The sequence below is a fragment of the Tamandua tetradactyla genome, chromosome 7 (genome assembly GCF_023851605.1).
Source record: "Tamandua tetradactyla isolate mTamTet1 chromosome 7, mTamTet1.pri, whole genome shotgun sequence".
Lineage (NCBI taxonomy): Eukaryota > Metazoa > Chordata > Mammalia > Pilosa > Myrmecophagidae > Tamandua > Tamandua tetradactyla.
The window spans coordinates 98,788,818-98,810,115 of NC_135333.1; the positions used below are offsets into that span (position 1 = coordinate 98,788,818).

Sequence of the window (21,298 nt, forward strand, 5' to 3'; positions counted from 1 at the left end):
GAGAGCATTTGGAAGCAAATTCCTGTTGTCACATCTGTTTTTCAGGTAAATAGAGAATATAGATCTTATCAGAACGTATAAAAAACAGCTCAAATCGATTCAAAGCATCTGTTTTGTGATACAAAGTTAGGGAATATAATTGATGATTTTGGAGGATAGTCATCTTCAGTTATATTATTCTATTTCTACCACATTTATTCATTATTTAATAGCTGTTATTTAGCAGAGCCTCTTGCTTGTCAAAGAAATCAAATAAGGTTCTCTTAGTCATCTCCAATAGACCACAACTTTTTATCACATATTTTCTAGGTTCATCTGTCACCACAGTGTTTCATTTCACAGAAATTAACTTGTGAAGGTTTGCTTTAAAAACTGAAGCTTGTTTTCAGAATCATTTAAGTTTCAGACTTTGATTTATCCCTCAGAAATTTGTTTTTCAATGCAAACAAACCTAATCATCTAGTGAAAGATTTCAGCAGCTTACACTCTGTAAACAGGAAAGGTCCCATTGAGTTAGGTCCTACAAAATTAACAGAGCCACAGATATGCCTGTGTATTGAATTTTTCTTTTTTAATATGTTAACATGAGTAAAAAACATGCAAAATAACTTGTGTTATGAACTACAAAGAAGGGCACAGTTTATCAAATGTCTTTTATAAATTAGCAAAGAAATTCTGTCACCTCAATAAGCTTTAAAAATTACTTCAAGGGTGTGCAAGGGTAGTTTAGTGGCAGAATTTCTCACCTGCCATGTGGGAGACCCGGGTTCAATACCTGGGCCATGTACTTCCCAAAAACAAACAAACAAACAAAAATTCAACAAATGGTGCTGCAATAACAGGATAGTCACATGGAAAAATAATGAAATCTGAACCTACCATACAGCATACAAAAAAAAAATTACTTCAAATAATTTGTCACATGGAAATAGTGAGACTTTCTCTTACAGGTTATATATAAAATATATGTGGTATTACATATATGTAATATGCTTCTGATCACTTTCGGGGTCTTAGGAAAAACATTGTTGGTATAAGTACAGGTATGCTCAGTTAATGATATACCAAGCAATATATTTAAACGGCTTAGGAATTAACATATCAGTCAGCTCACGAACCCAGACAAGCAGCCAGAAATCAATAAGTATCCCTTATTTTCTTAAAGATAAAAAGGAAAATAATGTAATTCCATTAATGTACATACCAACAGAAGGCAAAGGTACAGGCATAAAGACAGATACACTGACGAATAGAATTGAATTAAGTGTTCATAAATAGACCCTCTCATCTATGGACAATTGCTCTTTGATAAGGCAGTCAAACCAACTCACCTGGCATAGAGCAGCCTCTTCAATAAATCGTGTTTGGAGAACTAGATACCCATACGAAAAAGAATGAAAGAAGATCCATATCTTACACCCAAAAATTGACTCAAAAATGGATCATAGGCACACTCACCTCCCTCCATCTTGGGTTTGGTGAGTTCTGCCCGGGAGCGCAGAAATATCCCCCCGTCCCCACTTTAAATTTCCTGGTCTACCTTTCTTCTTTCTCACCCTTTCGCCTCCTAAACCTTTCATCTGGTGCCAGAAACCCGGGAGAGGAGCACGGGTGCCGCCCGCCTGGCCAGAGGCACCCCGGCTTCCTCTCTCCTCCTTCCTCCACATGGCCAGTGACAGCGAATCTCTTGGCTGACCACTACATCCACCACAGATTGGGTAAGTCCCCTCCCTCCTAGCCCTGCTGCCGGGTCTCACCATTCCAAGAGAGCCTGTCCGTTTATTACTCTCTGAAAATCGTGAATTCACGTCAGGTTCTCTTCCGAGGGCTGAGGTGAACGGGGACGCCAGCAAGCCTCACTCCCTTTCCTGGGACTCAAAAAGCTGTGGGGATGCCCCGCTTCTCGTTTCCCTCCCAAATTCAGGTCCAGGACCTGAAAGGGCCTCAAACCAGGGTGAGACGTCCCCTGGGGAGACGAATCCCCCGCTCGTAAGAGCTCCAAGAACTCTCTCAGGGCGTTGGGATGCCGACACCCCCTGGGCCAGTCCTTTCTCCTTTGAGACCGTCAGTATGGGCAATAGGTCCTCTCTCATGGGCCTGAGGATGTGACTTTCGATTTTAATATCCTTATGAACCTCCGCAACTTTTGCCACAGGAATGACAAATGGGCCGAAATTCCTTATGTCCAGGCTTTTTTCCTTCTGCACTCCCGCCCCTCCCTTTGTATCCTCCTCTCCCTCGCTCTACCCTCCCCTCCCTCCAGCAGCGCTCCAGCCGCCATCTTGTCTTTCCCTCCCCACTTCTGCTTCAGCAACATCTCAGTCACCATCTTCTCCTTCTCTTCCTCCTTCTGTTCTGGCGACATCCCAGCCACCATCTTGCCCTCCTCTCTCCCCTTCCGCACCCGCGGCACTCCTGCCACCATCCTGCCTTTCTCTTCCTCCTTCTCCAACGACCCAACTACCTATACTAAAGAGTTCCAGTATCTAGCTAATGCTTACGACCTCACTTGGCATGACATTCATGTAATCTGCTCTTCTTCCCTCACTACAGACGAAATGGACCGCATTTTCAGTGCAGCCAGGGCTCATGCTAACCAGGTGCATATAACCGACCACACCATGCCGGTAGGGGCCGAGGCTGTGCCAGACCAGGAGCCACGGTGGGAATATCAGGTTGACACTCCAGCGGGGAGGAACGGGCAGACTAGACGGGACAAAATGCTTACCTGCCTCATAGCCGGCATGTAGAAACCTTCACATAAAGTAGTAAACCTCCATAAGCTAAGGGAAATTACCCAGGGTCCTGATGAAAACCGGGCCGCTTTTCTATACTGGCTCACAGTAGCCCTCTCCCAATATACCTGCCTAGACCCCAACTCGGAGGCGGTAAAACTGTTTTAGCCACACACTTTATATCCCAATCGGCTCCAGATATAAGGCGTAAACTCAGAAAAATTAAGGACAGTCCTCAGGTCCCTATCCGTGACCTGGTAAACACGGCCTTTAAAACGTTTAATGCTTGTGATGAACTGGAGAGGGCAGAAAAGGAATCCCGGGACCGCCGAAAGGCGAATTTACAAACCCAATCCCTGCTTGCGGCTCTGTGGCTCACTTCAACGGAGAAGAAGCCAGCTACGACTAATCCACCACCAGGAAAGTGCTTCAAATGTGGCCTTGAAGGACACTGGTCCCGCCAGTGCCCCAATCCTCAACTGCCCAGGGACCATGCCCTCTCTGTGGTACAAAGGGACATTGGAAAAGTGACTCGCCTCGGCGCCACAGGAGGGGCCGTCCTTCCAACCCCTAACCCACTACTGGCAGTGCTGGGCCTGGCCACCGACGACTGACAACCCCCGGCCTCAGCAACCCCAATCACCCTCGTCGAGCCCAGGGTAACAATCAAGGTAGCGGGTAAGCCCACCTCCTTTTTAGTGGACATAGGGGCTACCTTTTCTGTCCTCCCCCCTTACTCAGGTTAACTCCTTCCTTCCCAGGTCACAGTTATGGGCCTAGACGGCCATCCTTCACACCCCTTAACTACTAGACCGCTTACGTGTTTAATAGAAGGGTACCCCATTATACATTCTTTCTTAGTAATGCCTTCTTGCTCCAGCCCACTAATGGGGCTAGATCTTCTTGCCAAATTAGGAGCCTCACTACACTGGATAAAAAGCCCTCAAACAAAACTTCATAGCAAGTGCCAGACTAACGTCACTATCCACAACACCACCCATGCCCCCAACGGACAATATTTCTGGGGTAATGGAACTCTTACCAAGTACCTTAACTCCACTGCCCCAGGACCATGTGTGTTAGTTAGATTCAGTTGTCAACTTGGCCAGGTGAGCATACCTAATCTTGTTGCTGCGGACATAGGCCAACGGTACGTGAACCTCATCTGTTGCCAATTACATCTGCAGTCGGCTAGGAGGCGTGTCTGCTGCAATGAGTGACGTTTGACTTAATTAGCTGGTGCTTAAATGAGAGATCGCAACATAGCACAGCCTAGCAGCTTGGCATTCCTCATCTCAGCACTTGCAGCTCAGCCCAGGCCCTTGGAGATGGAGAAAGAAATCACCCCGGGGAAAGTTGTTGGAACCCAGGGGCCTGGAGAGAAGACCAGCAGAGACCATCCTGTGCCTTCCACGTAAGAAAGAACCTCAGTGGAAAGTTAGCTGCCTTTCCTCTGAAGAACCAACAAAATAAATCCCCTTTTATTAAAAGCCAATCCGTCTCTGGTGTGTTGCATTCCGGCAGCTAGCAAACTAGAACACCATGCGTCCTGGTAACTATTGTTCCTCAACTGACCCTCTATGGGGAGTCCAAACTAACTTGGCTACTGTCCTCTCCTCGCTCAAAAAAGGGCTGCCTTTCTTCCTATCCTAGTAGACATCAGCCTAACTGCTTTGGTCACAGCCTCAGCCACAGCAGGAGAGGCGCTGGGACACAATATTTTAACCTCTCAAAACTTCGAAACTCGACTACAGGTAGCCCTGGAATCAATATCAGAATCCCTCTTCTCTCTACAACACCAACTCACCTCACTAGCCCAGGTAACTCTTCAAAATCAACGGGCCTTAGACCTGCTGACATCCGGAAAAGGAGGAGTGTGTATATTCCTCCAAGAGGAATGCTGCTATTACGTCAACGAGTCGGGTCTGGTGGAACAAAATATTCAAACCCTAAACAAACTAAGAGACGATCTCTACCACAGAAAACAAGGAACCAACTCTGCCTTAAGCTGGTTTTCTTCTCCTCTGGTGACATGGCTCCTCCCACTACTAGGACCAGCTATCCTAATCTGTCTCTTTTTCCTCCTAGCTCCCTGCCTCCTCAACTTCCTTCAGGGATGCATGAAGAAACTATCCTGGGTAGCAGTCAACCAAATGCTCCTGCATCATTATCATCACCTGCCTTCCTCACCAGATTCCTACAGCCAGCCTCCCCACTCCCCTGGCCATGACGGTTCCGGCCATAACCCCATGCCGCCCTATTACAGCAGGAAGTAGCCAGAAAGATCTCGGTGCCCTATTATCACAAAAAAGGCTGGAATGTTAGGTCGGGGGAACAGGGAAGGGCACTGCAACTGGAGCTGCGGAGGCTGTCACCCCTCCCAACCTGACTTCCGGAACTAATGAACTGCCCCTTCCAGACGTCACCTGACCTCCATCCTTAAAAGCGGCCGGCGCCAAAGCCCACACGCGCACTCACCTCCCTCCATCTTGGGTTCGGTGAGTTCTGCCTGGGAGCACAGAAATAATCCCCCCACTTTAAATTTCCTGGTCTACCTTTCTTCTTTCTCACCCTTTCGCCTCCTAAACCTTTCAAACATCATTGAAAGGGATTGTACAGAGTCATGTATCCCACCAATTAACTCTACAGTTTTAAATAAATTTTTGCATGAACTAAAAAAAAAAAAAAATGGATCACAGACCTAAATATTAGAGCTAAGACCATAAAACTTTAGAAAATGTAGGAAAATATCTTATAAATCTTATAATAGGGTATGGTTTCTTAACCCTTATATCCAAAGCACGAGTATTGAAAAAAGAAATAGACAAATGGGAGCTCCTCGAAATTAAATACTTTTGTGCAACAAAGAGCTTGTCAAGAATGCAAAAAGGCAGCCTATGCAATAGCAGACAATTTTTGGAAACCACATATCAGATAAAGGTTTTGTACCTACAATATATAAAGAGATTCTTCAACTCAACAACAAAAAGGCCGCCCAATTAAAAATGGGCAAAAGACATTGTGGTGGTTTCAAAGGACTTATGTACCCTAGAAAAGCCATGCTTAAATCCTAATCCAGTCTTGTGGGAGCTACCATTGCTTTTAAACCTTATTCAGTACTGTACATTGGAAATTTGATTAGATTATCTCCATGGAGATGTGGCTCACCCAATTGTGGATATTAACTTTTGAATAGAGGGAGATTTGACTCCACCTATTCCAGGTGGGTCTTGATTAGTTTACAGAAATCCCTTAAAAGAGGAAGAGTCCCTCTTTAGAGAACCATGAGAGTCTACACAGCCAAAGACCTTTGAAGATGACAAAGGAATCTGTCCCTGGATGAGCTTCATGAAGCAAGAGGACTGGAGAGAAAGCTAGTAAACATCGCCATATTTGCCATATGCCTTTCAGTTGAGAGGGAAACCCTGAACTTCATCAGCCTTTCTTGAGTGAAGGCAACCTTTTACTGGTACCTTAATTTGGACATTTTTATAGACTTGCTTTAATTGGGACATTTTCTTGGCCTCAGAACTATAAACCCGCAACTTATTAAATTCCCCTTTTAAAAAGCCATTCCTTTTCTGGTATATTGCATTCTGGCAGCTAGCAAACTAGAAGAGATATGAACAGACATTTTTCAGAACGGGAAATACAAATGGCTAAAAGGCACATGAAAGGATACTCAACTTCACTGGCTATTAAGGAAATACAAATCAAAACCACAGTGAGATATCCTTTCATGCCCACTAGAATGGCCACTATCAAAAAAACCAAAAAATGACAAGTGCTGGAGAGGATGTGGAGAAAGTGGCACACTTATCCATTGTTGGTGGGATGTAAAATGATACAACCACTTTGGAAGGCAGTTTGGCGGTTCCTCAGGAAGCTAAGTATAGAACTGCCATATAGATCCATCAATCCCATTACTAGGTATATATTCAGAGGAACTGAAAGTAAGGACACAAACAGACATTTGGACCTCATCGCCAAGAGGTGCAATGGAAACCGCCCAAATGTCCATCACCGGATGAGTGGCTAAAGCAGCTGTGGTATATATACACAATGGAATATTACACAGCTATAAGGACAGAATAGTCATGAAGTATGTAACAATGTGGATAAATGTTGAGAACATTATGCTGAGTGAAATCAGCCAGAAACAAAAGGGCAAAAACTATATGGGCTCACTAATATGAATAACATTAATAAATGAACTTTGAGAATTAAAGTTAAGAACACAGGTTACCAGGAGATAGAAAAAGAGTCAAGATTGGGCATTTGGTGCTGAAGGAGTACAGAATGTTCAACAGGATGATTGTAAAGATCCCGAAATGGTTAGTACTATACTATCTGGTGGTAGTACAATAACATAAGTTCACTGAATGAAGCTGTGTGTGAGGATGGTTGAGAGAGGAGGGCTGGGAGTACATATGACATGAAAAGGAAAGATAGAGTATAAAGATTGAGATGGTTTAACTTAGTGATGCCTAGAATGGACAATGATAATGATTAAATGTACAAATATATTAAATATTTTTGTACAAGGCAGAACAAACAAATGTCAATATTGCAAGTTGTTGAAAATGGGATGGTACACAAGAAAAAATTGAATCAATGCAAACTAGGGTCTATACTTAACAGTAACATTGTAATATGCTTCCATTGAATGCAACAAAGGCATTATGCCAAAATTAAATGTCAGTAAGTGTAAGAATTTCCTTTTGTGTAAGAAAAGGAAATGTCTTCATATAGACTGTGGTAGTGAAAGCATGGCTATGTGATTACACCAGGAACTATTGATTTTTTACATAGGTTGGATTATAGATGTGTGAATAAAACTGTTTAAAATGAACAGAGAGATACAAGTGCTGGAGAAAATGTAGGGAAAGAGATGTACCTAGTCACTGCTGGTAGGGAAGCTGAGATCTGCAGCCCCTCTAAGAGCAACATGGTAGCTCCACAGGCTAGGGGATAGGGTTGCCGTATGATCCTGCCAACCCCATTGCTAGGTGTATACTTCAAAGACCTGAGAGTGGGGACAGGAATGGACATTTGTAGCACTGGTGTTTACAACAGCAGTGTTTGTGATTTTCAATGGAAGGAGGTGACCTAAGGGTACAGTGACTGAGGAGAAGGGGAAATGTGGTATTTACATATTACTGAGCAGCTGCAAGAAGGAATGAAGTTGTGAGGCATGCAACTAGGTGAACGAACCTTGAGAACAGTATGTTGAATGAAATGTCAGAAACAAAAAGAGAAATATTATCATGTCTCATTCATATGGACTAACTATAATATACAAACTCAAAGAATTAAAATCGAGAGCATAAGTTATCTGATTAAGACCTATTATAAAGGGTCCTAGATTGTAAGCAGTCACATTTATTCTGAAACTTTTATTTCTAAATTCTGAGATACTGCTGCACTCTTTGTGTATAACTTGGTTGTTTCCTAGAACTTTGGGTATTTGCGTCACACCTGAGACGCAGAGCTAGAGCTCTAAAGCTACAAAAGTCAGCATTAACCCATTCAGCAACTGTTTAAAAAGTTAAAAATGGATCAGACATCAAGTAGTAATATGAGTGAAGCTGATCTGGGTAGAACTAAGGTAAATCAGAATACAGGGTAAAGAATGATGGGGTCTATATTTTAGAACTTCAACTTCTCTGTGAGACCAAAGGAAGAGACGTCTACTTGGTGCAAAATTTACATTTTTGGTAGCACGCTATCTAATTTAACTTGTATCATCATTTTATTCAAACACCATAATTTCATGGAATCTTGAGTAGCAAGGAGATCTTCTTGGTATGTATGGGTTAGTGTGATGCCCAATACATTTCAAAGTAATTTGGGCAGAGAATAAAAAAGTATTTGTAAAGTATCCTGGAGGGACAAGGGAGAAAGAAGGAAATATTAAACTTTCCCACAGGGGAAATTCCTGATATTCTCGCAAGCATTGGAGACAACCAATTTAATAGCCTTCAATTTTGGTTTTCACCCCTATGAAATTTATTACTGGAAAGGATAAGCTTAGCCTACTTATAATTATGCCTCAGAGTCACCTCCAGAGAACCTCTTTTATTGCTCATATGTGGCCTTTCTCTCTAAGCCAACTCAGCAAGTGAACTCACTGCCCTTCCCAGTATATGGGACCTGACTCCCAGGAGTGTAAATCTCCCTGACAACATGGGACATGACTCCAAGAATGAGCAGGGACCTGGCTTCATGGGATTGAGAAAGCCTTCTTAACCTCAAGGGGAAACAGAGAAATGAGACAAAACAAAGCTTCAGTGACTAAAAGATTTCAAATAGTCAAAGGTTATTCTAGAGGTTTATTCTTATGTATTATATAGATATCCCTTTTTAGTTTTTAAGGTATTAGAGTAGCTAGAAGGAAATACCTGAAACTGTTGAATTGTATTCCAGTACCCTTGATTCTTGAAGACAACTGTATACCCATTTAGCTTTTACAGTGTGACTATGTGATTGTGAAACCTTGTGGCTGATACTTCCTTTATCCATTTCATGAACAGAGGAGTAAAAGATAAGGACAAAATAAAAAAATAAATAAGGCTGGGCAATAAGGGGTAAAAAAAAATTGGGTAGATTGCAATACTAGTAGCCAGTGAGAGGGAGGGGTAAGGGGTATAGAATGTATGGGGTTTATCTTTTTTCTTTTTATTTCTTTTTTCTAGGGTGAGACAAATGTCTAAAACTGATCGTGGTGAGGAATACACAACTGTATTGTGGGTCATTGACTGGACACTTAGGATGGACTATATGGTACAGGAAGATATCTCAGTTGAAAAAGTAAGAATATAATGAACAGATGTAATCTGTTGTCAATCTAAGGGCAAACTAATAAACTAAGATTCAAAAGCATCATATTTTTAAAATATACATATAGTAGTTAAATCAAGACTTTAAAATGTCATAGATGTCACATTAGGATTAAGGAACCTTAAATGGCAAGGTCAAAAAACCAGGCATGAACTCTGTAATCTCTTGTTTAATCGGCAATTGCCAACATCCATTTTAGGGCAGAACAGATGCAAATAAGCATGACCCACAAGTTAATCAAATAAAATGTCTGCATAAAATGTCTGTGAACTTAGAAATGCACTGATATTTCAAGGAACATGACATGATTATATACCTGAGTTTGATTTTACCATCAGTGTCTTAAGACTAATGCGCTGGGTAAATGTTTGTATTATTCTAACATATCCTGATACAGATAAAGCTGAAACGTTAAAATTAAATATCATTAAATCTTTTTTCTGAAAAGCATCCTCAGTACCAAAACATACAATCATATTCTGGGTGAGAAACATTGCTCCACCCTCCAAAATTCCAGGCAATAGTTAGATGTGGAGTCAGTGCTCATCAGTGGAAATGAAACATTGCCAAGAATCTTAAGAGACAGGAAAAACCCTTAGAAAAAAGAAATCAATATCTTTATTTTTTAAAAAGGCTTGTCAGGATATATATTTTTTTCTGCATGGACAGGCACTGGGAATCGAATCCAGGTCTCTAGCATGGCAAGTGAGAACTCTGCCTGCTGAGCCACCATGGACCACCCTTGCCAGGATCTTTTGAACTGAATTATCAAAATAAAGCAGATGATTTCTAATATTAAGCATGTTACTCAAAACATAATTCCTTAATATTAAGACATGGAAAAATTCTTGTTATATTCTAAAGTGGTAAAAATCTGACCATAAAAGTACAGCCACCTGCTGAGTATAAGAACTTTTAAAATATACATACACATATGAAAATAGACGGAAAAAATATATACCAAAACATGAATAATTATAATAGGTTGAAGTTATGGTTGACTGTTTTTATCTTTTACCAATATGTTCTCTAATGTGACTATATTATTTTAATAATAGGAAAAGATTAAATAAAATAACTTCTATAGAAAATTAAAAGCTGATTTCAAAATAATTAGGCTAGGCATGCAAAGTCTTTTACTTCCTGCTTCTAACTTTCAAGCTTTTAAACAAAGTGCTTCCACTTTACAGCCTTCAGCTAGGTCTTTACATAGTCCTGCCAATGAGTATGGCAGGCCAGGGCCCAATCGGCAGAATGTCTTAGAAAAATTTTTTATAGAAAAAGTAAATTCATTTAAAAAATGTCGTGTCATAAATTATTACTTCTGGTCCCTTTACTCAGTTCACCCTTAAAGCACTCTTTAATCCATAGCATGGTTTAGTAGCTTGTTGCAAAGGGAGGTGAAAGGAAGCAAAAGTATTTAGCAACAACAGAGTATCAGAATTCTGGTGCAAGCTAATTTGGACGGAAAAATCACATTTTTATTATCCAGTTTGGTCACCATCCTCTTATATTAGATTAAACAACTGGTAGAAAGTATAACTCAAAACTGTTAAGCACACAAAGTACATGGCTATAATCCATTTGTTCTAGTTTGCTAGCTGCCAGAGTGCAACACACCAGAGACGGATTGGCTTTTAATAAAAGGGGATTTATTTTGTTAGTTCTTCAGAGGAAAGGCAGCTAACTTTCCACTGAGGTTCTTTCTTATGTGGGAAGGCTCAGGGTAATCTCTTCTGGCTTTCTCTCCAGGCCTCTGGGTTCCAACAACTTTCCCCAGGGTGATTTCTTTCTGCATCTCCAAAGGCCTGGACTGAGCTGCGAGTGCTGAGATAAGGCATGCCAAGCTGTTTGGGCTGTGCTAGGTTGAGCTCTCTCATTTAAGCACCAGCCAATTAACTCAAACGTCATTCACTGCAGGCAAGCCTCCTAGTCGACTGCAGGAGTAATCAGCAACAGATGAGGTTCACATGCTATTGGCTCAAGTCCACAGCAACAGAAATTTCACCTGGCCAAGTTAACAACTGACTCTAACTACCACACCATTTAAGCCCTGTAAGGAGAAGTACTGGAAAAAGTAAAGAATAGAAATGATGGATTCTATTCACCTAAAAAAGGAGGAATTTGGTAAAACAGAATAGGCTGGTATGTAATTTAGATATTGAATACAAAATGAAAAATGGGAGAATAGGTAGGGTAAAGTCTTAGGAAGTATTTATATACATTTTTGAATCTTGACAGTGGTAGAAATAATGGATACTCAAAAAGCAAAAGAACAGAAACGAACACCTTTAAAGCACTTTGCAAACTGAAGTTATTTAGGTTGCACTCCAGAGAATGACTAATCTAATTGCTAGTTTGGAATAAAACCAACATGCCCAATTATGAACAAAATCATTTCTAATAATATTACTGTCTTATGTTTGTGTAAAAACAGTTTTCCAAATGCTTTCAAATAATTGTCTCTTTGATACCTTCCTGAATCCACTTAGGTAGGTAGAGAACCGAGAAACAATGACCTACCCAAGGCTGAGTTTATCAGTGGCTTTCTCACCAGAATAGTTTTCCAACCACAGAATGGTTGTGATATATTTCCAGCGTTTCACATCACCTCTAATTACTTTAATGTCTCCCATTTATGTGACTGAATTTACAGTAGATATTCAATAAGTATAACAAATGAATGAATTTTGATCCAAAGAACTAAATAAGATTAAAAGGAATACAGCTGAGAGGAGAAACATACCTATGTGTTACCTTATTATAATTAACTACAGCTTAACCTTTCCCAATGTCTCTTGTTTCTGCCTGCCAAAAGAAAAAGTTTCTTATTTCAACTTCAAAGTGACTTTGTAAACATCTCAAGGAAAGTGAATATCTAGAGACTCTGAAAAAATATACAATCCTTTCATCATATTCGAAGATCTGTGAGGTCATCGTGCATAATTGACAGGCACAGTTCCCCAAGGTTGAGAACAATGTCAAATCCACTTTCAAAAACTAAAATCTTATCCAGGTAGAGATCTGAAGAGTGGGGAATAAAACTTGAGCTGTCCTTGACTGAGCCCCTAGGTGAGTTTTCCAAAGTTTGGCAAATAAGTTTGAATATTTTTCTCGGTTCCTCACTCTTAACAGAAGTAGATGGAGGTGGAAGGAGTGTCATGGAAGTAGATTGATCCTGGGGTTAAATCCTGAATAACTTTCATTCCAATCCAGATATTCAAGCTCTTCTCCTCCTATCTGTGAGAAACTACAGACTGCCATTTAAGCATCTCCTTGTTTCTATCCAATGATGTCAATGTCCTCCATGTGTTCTGTCAGTGTATCAGCACCATCTAGAAAAGCACTAAATATTCTTTGAGTTTTGTGAAAATCTCAAGCCAGACAGTGAAAACCATCATATTGTATATGTCTCTGCCATTGGAATTTTTAGAGGGAAAGAGAGAAGAATCATGTCAGAAAGGTCTACAGCCCCAAAAGGAGACATTTCCCTGATGGAGAGTAATCTAGAAAGGCTTTGTGTAGAGGGGTATAGGATACTCTTGGGATCACAGGCTTCAATTAAGGTCAAAGCAGGTTGCATTCTTTATTTCCTTCAGACCAGAATGGGCTTCTAATATAAGGAAGGGCTAGGATATTACTTAAAAGCTTTAGAATCACTAATCAGTTGAAATAATAATCAAAAGAGGATCTTTATAAACCACTTAAATTTCTACCTCCCACCACCCCATCCCACTCTCACCCAGACTCTCCAGCCACCTACACTTTAGTGAAGCTACCATTATTACCAGCATCTGCTATAATCCTCCAATCTGTTAGAACAGAAAAAAAAAAAAAATATTGAGAACCAAAGGGGGAAGGGAGGCAGGAAAGCCACCTATCTCAGACCTAACATAACAAAACCTCATAATTTGATGTTTTACACTGCTTCCAAACTAGATTATACAAGCATTTTATTCTTGTGGTTGTTGTTAAAACATTAATGTGTTAAAAGAAAATGTTGAAAAGTCTACACATTTTTTGTAAACCAACTCTGGCATTTCTTCATATTTTAATATTCCAGGAACCTCAAAACATATACCTATGTTCCTATCACTGATGTCCCTCTTTCAGCCCCTAAGAGATGCTTATTAAAATTTAGTTTCTAGAATTGAAGCAATCCTAAAGCCAAAGTAACGGGCACTGAAATGGGGTTGGAGGGTGAGAACTGATCAAAATGCCAAATTAAACTTTTATAATGAGACCTTAAGGGATTAAAACTAGTTTTTAATAATTCTATTGCTGGGATGTCTGAAAACAAAACATGAAATCCTAGAAAATCTACAGCATTAATCATCAGAAGACTAGTGATGCCAGTCGTGCGACCTCAAACTATCAATCCCCTTTTCTTCTCTGGGCCTCTATTGTCTCAACTACCTTACAGAAACCTAGACCAGTAGTTTCTTACAGGTTCCTTCAAGTTTAAAATATATTTTTCAATAAATATAGGATACTAAAAATTATGTTCAGTATATAAATTTTCAATAATTTCAAACAGCAAAACACAAAGGAATTCTCAAATATAATTATTAAACATTCAGAAAGATCTCATAATATTTGTAGAGTGTCATGAAAACTGTCCCTTTCACTTCATTGGCATTTCCTTCAAATTATGCCTGAGCCACAAGCAAGCTATTTTAACACTCTAAGAAGATTAAATAGTTAATCCACTGGGAAACCAAGTTAAAAAACAAAATTCATAAATTCGCTTCCCAGAGAGAAGCATCGAAAATAGCAGTAATAAATTTGTTTTGTTTTTGAATAAAATTATTTTAATGATACACTCACTGTATACAAATATTTTTTATTATTATTTGTCCATACATTTCCATTTACACATTTTTCTTCCTAATGTGAAACTCAGATGATGTCTGTTCACCTCTAATTTTGAGGGAAAATAGTCATTTATAAAATAGTCATACAGGTGAGTTTTAACAGGTCTTGGGAAAAAAATTCATAATAATGAATGTTCCAAGTCATCCTCCTTGAGGATAAATTGATGAGAATTGGAAGATTGGGCAAATTATGTTATTACGGCAAGATAATTCCTATTTTCGTGGCTTCACTAAACTGGAATTTCTAGTGCATCATTCACTACCCCATAATTATGCATCAAAATATTAACCAATTAGCATGTAAGATGGTAAAAGCTCAAGGGGTAGTAATAATTAGACATGAAATCTGAACTTCCAAATAATAAACACATCTACCATACTTTATAAACTTAATAAACAGTATCTGAAGAAGCATCAACATATTTTATAAAAAGAATAAATGCACTGACTTTCAACTAACATTGTCTGCTAGCTCTTTAGCCTCCTCTCTTTCATTTTCATTACTTCCTGATCCAAACACAAAGACATACAAGTGGGCATGTGTTTTATCAAGTATGATCTGATATACATATATATACGTGTGTGTGTACATAGATAGGTGGATAGATAGATAGATAGATAGATAGATAGATAGATAGATAGATAGGTCCCTAATGCATAGGTTTTGGAGTTTAATTTCTATATGAAATATATTTAGAAACAGACTTTTTTTAATCATTGTCCTTGAGGAAAAATACTATTGACAAAAAAAATAATAAGGGTGAAATAAAAACTACAACAATAGCTTTTCATTTCTACTTTGTGTGACAGATTACAGTTTGCGTTAGTTCCATCATATTTTGTGTATTTCAAAATCTCAAATCTCATATTGCTAGTTCTAAGTTCCATGAAAGCAGGAACCATGTGTCATGTTTGTTATTTACTACCACCACTGGTAGAAAAATATCTGCCATATAGTAGGCAGTTAATAAATATTTGTTACATAGAGGAAGGAAGGAAAAATAAATGACCCAATACTAGATATCCACCAATTTTCATAAAATAAATGCTTCTAAAAGGTCTTGCTTATCTAAAATTAAGTCATTTCATATAATTTGCCTCACATGTATATTAATGGTTCAGTGTGAAAGACACCTATTACATTGAAATTAGTAAGTGAAATGTTTTTAAAACATTTTGAAGTATGTTCAAGGTGATAGAAATAAATAGAAACCTGAATTTGCACTCCAGTTTCAGTCCTTGAACAAGTCACCTTGCTTCTTTGGGACTCAATTTTTCCTCTGTAAACTAGGAATAATAATAACTGTCCACCCTACCTCATAGGGCTTTTTACATAGATTAAATATTCTACATTTGTATTATAACCAGAATGGGACAAGGAGACCACAAAAGCCCAAATGCTCCTTCTTTAGTAACATGAGTAGCCAAAACAAACATATTATTGAGAAAGTCAAGTTTGAAATGTTAATAGTTCCTTCCTGTCAATATAGATGGTGCCAGGAGTTCAACTAAAACAAATCACAGACATAATAAACTGTGCACGCAAAGTTTTTATAATACTTAATACCTTTAGGTGGGCATCTAAACATGGGGCATAAGAAAGTACAGAGGCCACAAGACAGCCCTGAAACTGAGCTTCTTTACTATACATCCAACCTTTAATCCTAACGAACAATGCCACTTTTTAAGAGTTTTAGTAAGGTGAAAATACAGTAAAATTGAAACACAAATTAGACCATATTCCATTCTAATTCAAATTCACTGTCAAAGATATCTAGAGTTCTCTGCCAAAGTCAAGCAAAGAAATCCTAGTTCACAACAACATACAAACAATGTCATGAAAACACAATGGTCCCTTTTATATCTCCATTTTCATCCAGCACTTTACACATTTTGCAAGCTAAAATTCCTGTTGCTAATTCTTGAAAAGGAAAAAGTTTGAAATTCGTTGTCAGCTTTCAGTGACAGGAAAGGGTAAAGACATCATCTCATGTCTTAGCTTAGAATTCAAAATGTTGCACTGTTATACTTTGGAGTTATCTGAATAGTCCACAACCACATACTCAGATAAATAAGAATATAATATATAGTATATTGTAATGCGCATTTTTGTTGATGACAGCTATCTAAGCCATCCATTCAACTCCATTCAAAAGTAATCAGTACTTTTCTACACCTATGCATCCCAAGGGGGAGAGGGGTAGTTGCTGTTAAATATCTTAAACATATACACATACATATAAATCACTCCTCTAAAACAGACACTGATATTTTGGTATTTTCTTGATGTGATTAGCCTATGATGAGGTGGCTGTGAATAGTTTTACTCTATACTTCTTTCTCACAGATTTTAAATTATACAGCAGTGCTATCCAATAGAAACATAACATAAACCATATGTGCAATTTTTAAACTTTTAGTAGCCAAATTTTATGAAGGGAAAGAGAAACAGAAGAAATTAATTTTAATAATTTATTTAAATCAGTGAATCCAAAGAAAAGATTCTCATTCTTTTTTTTTCAGACTAAGTCTTCAAAATCCAATGAATGTTTTAGACTTACAACACATCTCATTTTGGATGCTAGATTTTCATCAGAAATACTCTAGTCAGTATTGAGATATCATAAACTGTACAGATGAAAAAGTAGATTTACATAACCAAGTTGTTTCAAGAATACTTAAATTTAAAGTGTTCCAGTAGCTGAATTGAGGACCAATTTTTAAATTTAAATTAGTTAAAATTAAATAAAATTAAAAATTCAGTTCCTCAGAGGGGTTAGTCACAGTTCAAATGCTCAATAACTACATGGGGTTGGATAAAGGGGCACTAGGGTAGACTAAATCCATACCTACCATAATGATGTAGAACACCTCAGATAAACCCTGCCAAAAGGAATTTTTGGAAATTGAATAAAAATTGTTCTCCCTAAATAAAAACTGTCTGCTCAATTTCTTCTCCCCAAAGCTTTATTTGACCCACACCTTTATTTAGAGGAACCTACAATAGAATCATCAGCTTTAACATACTGATAAATCTCTACATCTAATAAAACACATGCACTTCTAGAGCACCTGTGCATTTACAAGTAGAATCAACTCCATTTCCTATTATTACATTATTCAGAGAAGGGAAAAAGCAAGTCAAATGCTTCTGTTGATTTTTTATCCTCTGTTGATTTTGTGTTTATGTGTTGCTTTATTTATTCTACTGCTGCAGCCTATAGAAAACTGGAGGGTAGGATGGAGGAAGTTGGATTTAGTTGACTTCTAAATATCTTTCTCTAAGACATTTGAGATTCAGGTCCTCTTTCTGAGTTCTGACTTTTCTAGCAATCTCAGGATATGAACAACTTGTTAAGGCCATTCACTTATAATTGAACCAGTACAAAATGAGGAAAGTTAATTGACTTAAAGCTGTATCTCTGTGAAGCATATTCTTCTTTCCTGTGTTAATGGTTAAAAACGTGGGCTGAAGAGTCAAGCTTTCCAGGTTGGAACCCTGGTTCTTCCACTTGCTAACTGTAGTTTAACTGTAGGCAGATTACATAATCCTTCAATGTCTCATTGGTTAAAATGGTCATAATAATAACAGAATTTAACTTCAAGAATGTTGTGAGGATTAAATTAGATTTTCCATGATATAAAACATCTTAACACACAACACTGATTCTGGCAGATGGTATCAGAAATTGGGATAATAGTGATAAGGACATATGCCTAATAAACATTTGTTTGCAAATGAACAGTATTTGTTCAAACACTTTATAAATACTTAAGTGCTATATGAACATCAGCTATTTTTATCTTATATAGTAGGTTTAGAAATTAGCTCTCCTCGGACAACACTGTATTTCATGAAAAAATGCCCAGTTTCACCAAATTGGATCTGCACAACATGGCTTACTAAGTTCTATAAAAATTTTCCTAAGGCCTTCCCTCCAAAACCAGACATAACCGTTCACTTTAAAACTGCTAGCATGCATACCAAAACCAAATATAAGTTTTTTATTTACCATCACTTTAGGTTCATCAATGGCTCTGCTCCCTTCTATTGCAAGCAGTATTAGATTTAGTAGCATGATCAAAAACTGATCAATACACTAGAAAATTCACAGATAAAAATATTTAAAGTGTAAAAATGACTTTTCCCATAGCAAATTCTCTGTTTTCATTCATATTTTATGTTCCTTCTTCATTTGCTCTGACCAGGTCTGCTAATGAGTAACAAAATTGCCCCTTATTGGGTTTTCTGTCTTTCACCTTCCCCTACCACTGCCCTGATGCAGTCATTAGTAAGCATTAATAGTCCTAAAAAGCAGCAGCAACACTGATAAGGAGCCTCAGAATAAGCACGAATGCCAAATTAAAACTTCAAAAGTTATGACAGATGATCCTAAACAGTCATAAAAATGTCACCTCTATGGGTGGTAATTTCCCTCATCTGTAAAATGAGAGAAAGAAAAAAAAATCTTCCAAATTCATTTTATTCTTAAAGTTGATTGAAAACACAACATATATAAAACGTCATTTCTAGGCCTAACCAAGACTTGTCATTATAATAATACCCATAGAAACGCTTCCATAATAGAATTTTTTAAATAATTTTTCCAAAAGACTATAAAGGAGGAAGATTTTTTTAATAATTTCAAATTTTTTGTAGGACAAATTATTTTTATAATCCTGAAAGTATAAATAAATAGAAGTAAACTAGCAAGGGACTACCAGAGCTACGAAAGCAACGCACTTATTCTACCACGAATGCTTCATTAAATTTTCAGTGTGGTGATGTTGCAGTTTTCCAGGAGCAACTGTCAGAGCTTTGCTTCTCCATATGTATCAAAATGTGTAAATTACATTCGATACTTGTGTATCTGTCATTGACCAAAAAACAATTTTCTTTGTATCTAGTATTTCAAAGTTCATACCCAGGCATATATAACATTATTATTATATTGTATCCACCCGCTTAACCTCAGGATGTTTCTTTCACCCAGCCACCCATCTACCCTTTCTTTCCATTTGCTAACGAGTGTTCTTTCTTCTGTATATTTGCTATCAATGAAGTTTATCTTAAATATAAACCCCACGCCAACATCTGAGAGACCAGATCTATCTCCTATACCCACACGCGTGTGCGTCTCTAGTTCACCCTGATACTTAAGTCATTTCATTTGCACAGACGTCTAGAACCCAACAAGGCAAATGGCAGGCCCTGCGGATAGAAGCGCTGTCAGTCTCATGCTTTGTCTCCTGCTCGGAAGGCCGGAGGTGCATGTACGCATATGACCAACACTCTATAAAAAGAGAAAAAGAAAAAGAGAGCCCAGCAGAGAGGCAGCTCCCCAGGCAAAGCCGGACCAGCGGTTGCTCAAAGCGGCCAAACCTGGGGCGATTGTTGCTCGGGTATGAGACCCAGCGGGTAGAAGCTGCGACTGCTTTCCCCCGGGAGAAATTACGACGTCCCGACACCCCCACCCCGGGACCTGGCGCCGCGCAGCCGCCGGTCACCTGCAGACGCCGACAGCTGGAGGGCGGCGGGGTCCCGCAGGGAGCTGTCGACCGTGCGCACAAGGCCCGCTGCCGCAGTTTCCATAGCCGCCGGCCCCCGACCCGGCCGCTCCTTAGGTCTCTCCACCTTAGCAGCCAGTGCCCCTGGCCCGCAGCAGGTCGTGGCCGCACCCTCAGCCCACTGCCAGCCCACACCCTGCGCCCGCAACCCGCGCGCGAACGCCGCGTCCGTCCTCACCTGACAGCCACCCGCACCGAGCTCTCGTCCGGGGTGCCCCACATGCTGACGGCGGGCGACGGCCGGGCCCCTGGGCCTGGGCACTGTCGAGCTGAGGCGCTGCCGGAGCCGCGGCGCTCTAGCACAGGAGGCTGGGACTGCAGGGGCGGCCGGCTCACCTCCGCCGCGCTCCAGCCATATTGGGCGACTGAATGGAAAGGTGGCGGCGGCGCTGAGGCAGGAGGAGGAGGAGGTGATTCACGGCTCGCGGGCACCCGCCCCTTCTCCCCCGCTCACCCACCAAGATCTGGGGCGGAGACGAGGCGAGCTTGAATGGCGAGCGTGACTGCGGAGGAACTAGCAGGCCGCCGGCGGCCTCCCGGAGGCCCGGTAAGAGTGCCCTGCCCCCTCCGGTGAGGACGCGGCCTCACAACTGCGGCGGAGGGGACTCCACGCCCGCCGGGGCGTTCAGGGCTCCTCTGCCCGCTCTGCGTCAGCCGCGGCCGCACAGCCAGGCCCCACCTCGCCCTCCCCCAAGCTGCGCGCCGCCCTGCCCTCCGCTGGGCACTGCCTGGCGCTGCTGGGCAGGGAGGCAAGTGGGGGGAGGGATGCCGACAGCGGCTGCCCACGCCCGAGGGCGAGGAGCCCGTGCGCCCTCCTGGCTCTCCTGTAAGAATGAAGCAGCCAATGCTGGCCCTGGTGCCTGTGTCCGTTTTAAAATCAATGCTTAATTCTCCCAAGCAGCCCCAGGAACCAGCCAGCTGCTGCTCTGATTCGGCTTTGTTTCCACCCTTAGCCTCATTGTCCTCTCTCCAGCTTGGACTTTGACCCCCCAACCCCAGACCCCCACTGAACGTCCTCCCTCCCAGGAGTCAGTCATTCATGCTAAACTAGCTCCCCGGTTTGTCTACTGTCGCTGGGCTGGCAGCTGGGCTGTTCTGCAGTCATCGCCCATTTACCAGGCGGTGTGGGATATGGAAATGATTTACTCGGAAATTCCTCAATGCGTTTCTGTTAAACCATTTGTACACCGGTAAATGAACTGCACCCTGGCACTGCCAAGTGTTTCCAGAACTGAATATCCAACAAGACCTGCTGTGTAGTAAATCCTAAAGTGACTTTCT

General features: G+C 40.3%; 1 protein-coding gene across 5 annotated transcripts in view; it reads right to left on the minus strand.

Annotated features, from left to right (window-relative positions):
• The window catches only part of KIF21A (kinesin family member 21A), a 159,722-nt gene extending 139,063 nt beyond the window's left edge, over positions 1-20,659 (minus strand). For all 5 annotated transcript variants that reach the window (XM_077170508.1, XM_077170506.1, XM_077170509.1 and 2 more), the window contains exon 1: positions 20,196-20,659. In XM_077170508.1, coding sequence (XP_077026623.1) covers positions 20,196-20,239 — 44 coding nt within the window. In that variant the 5' untranslated portion in view covers positions 20,240-20,659. The remainder of the gene's footprint in view (positions 1-20,195) is intronic.
• Between the last annotated feature and the right edge of the window lie 639 nt (positions 20,660-21,298).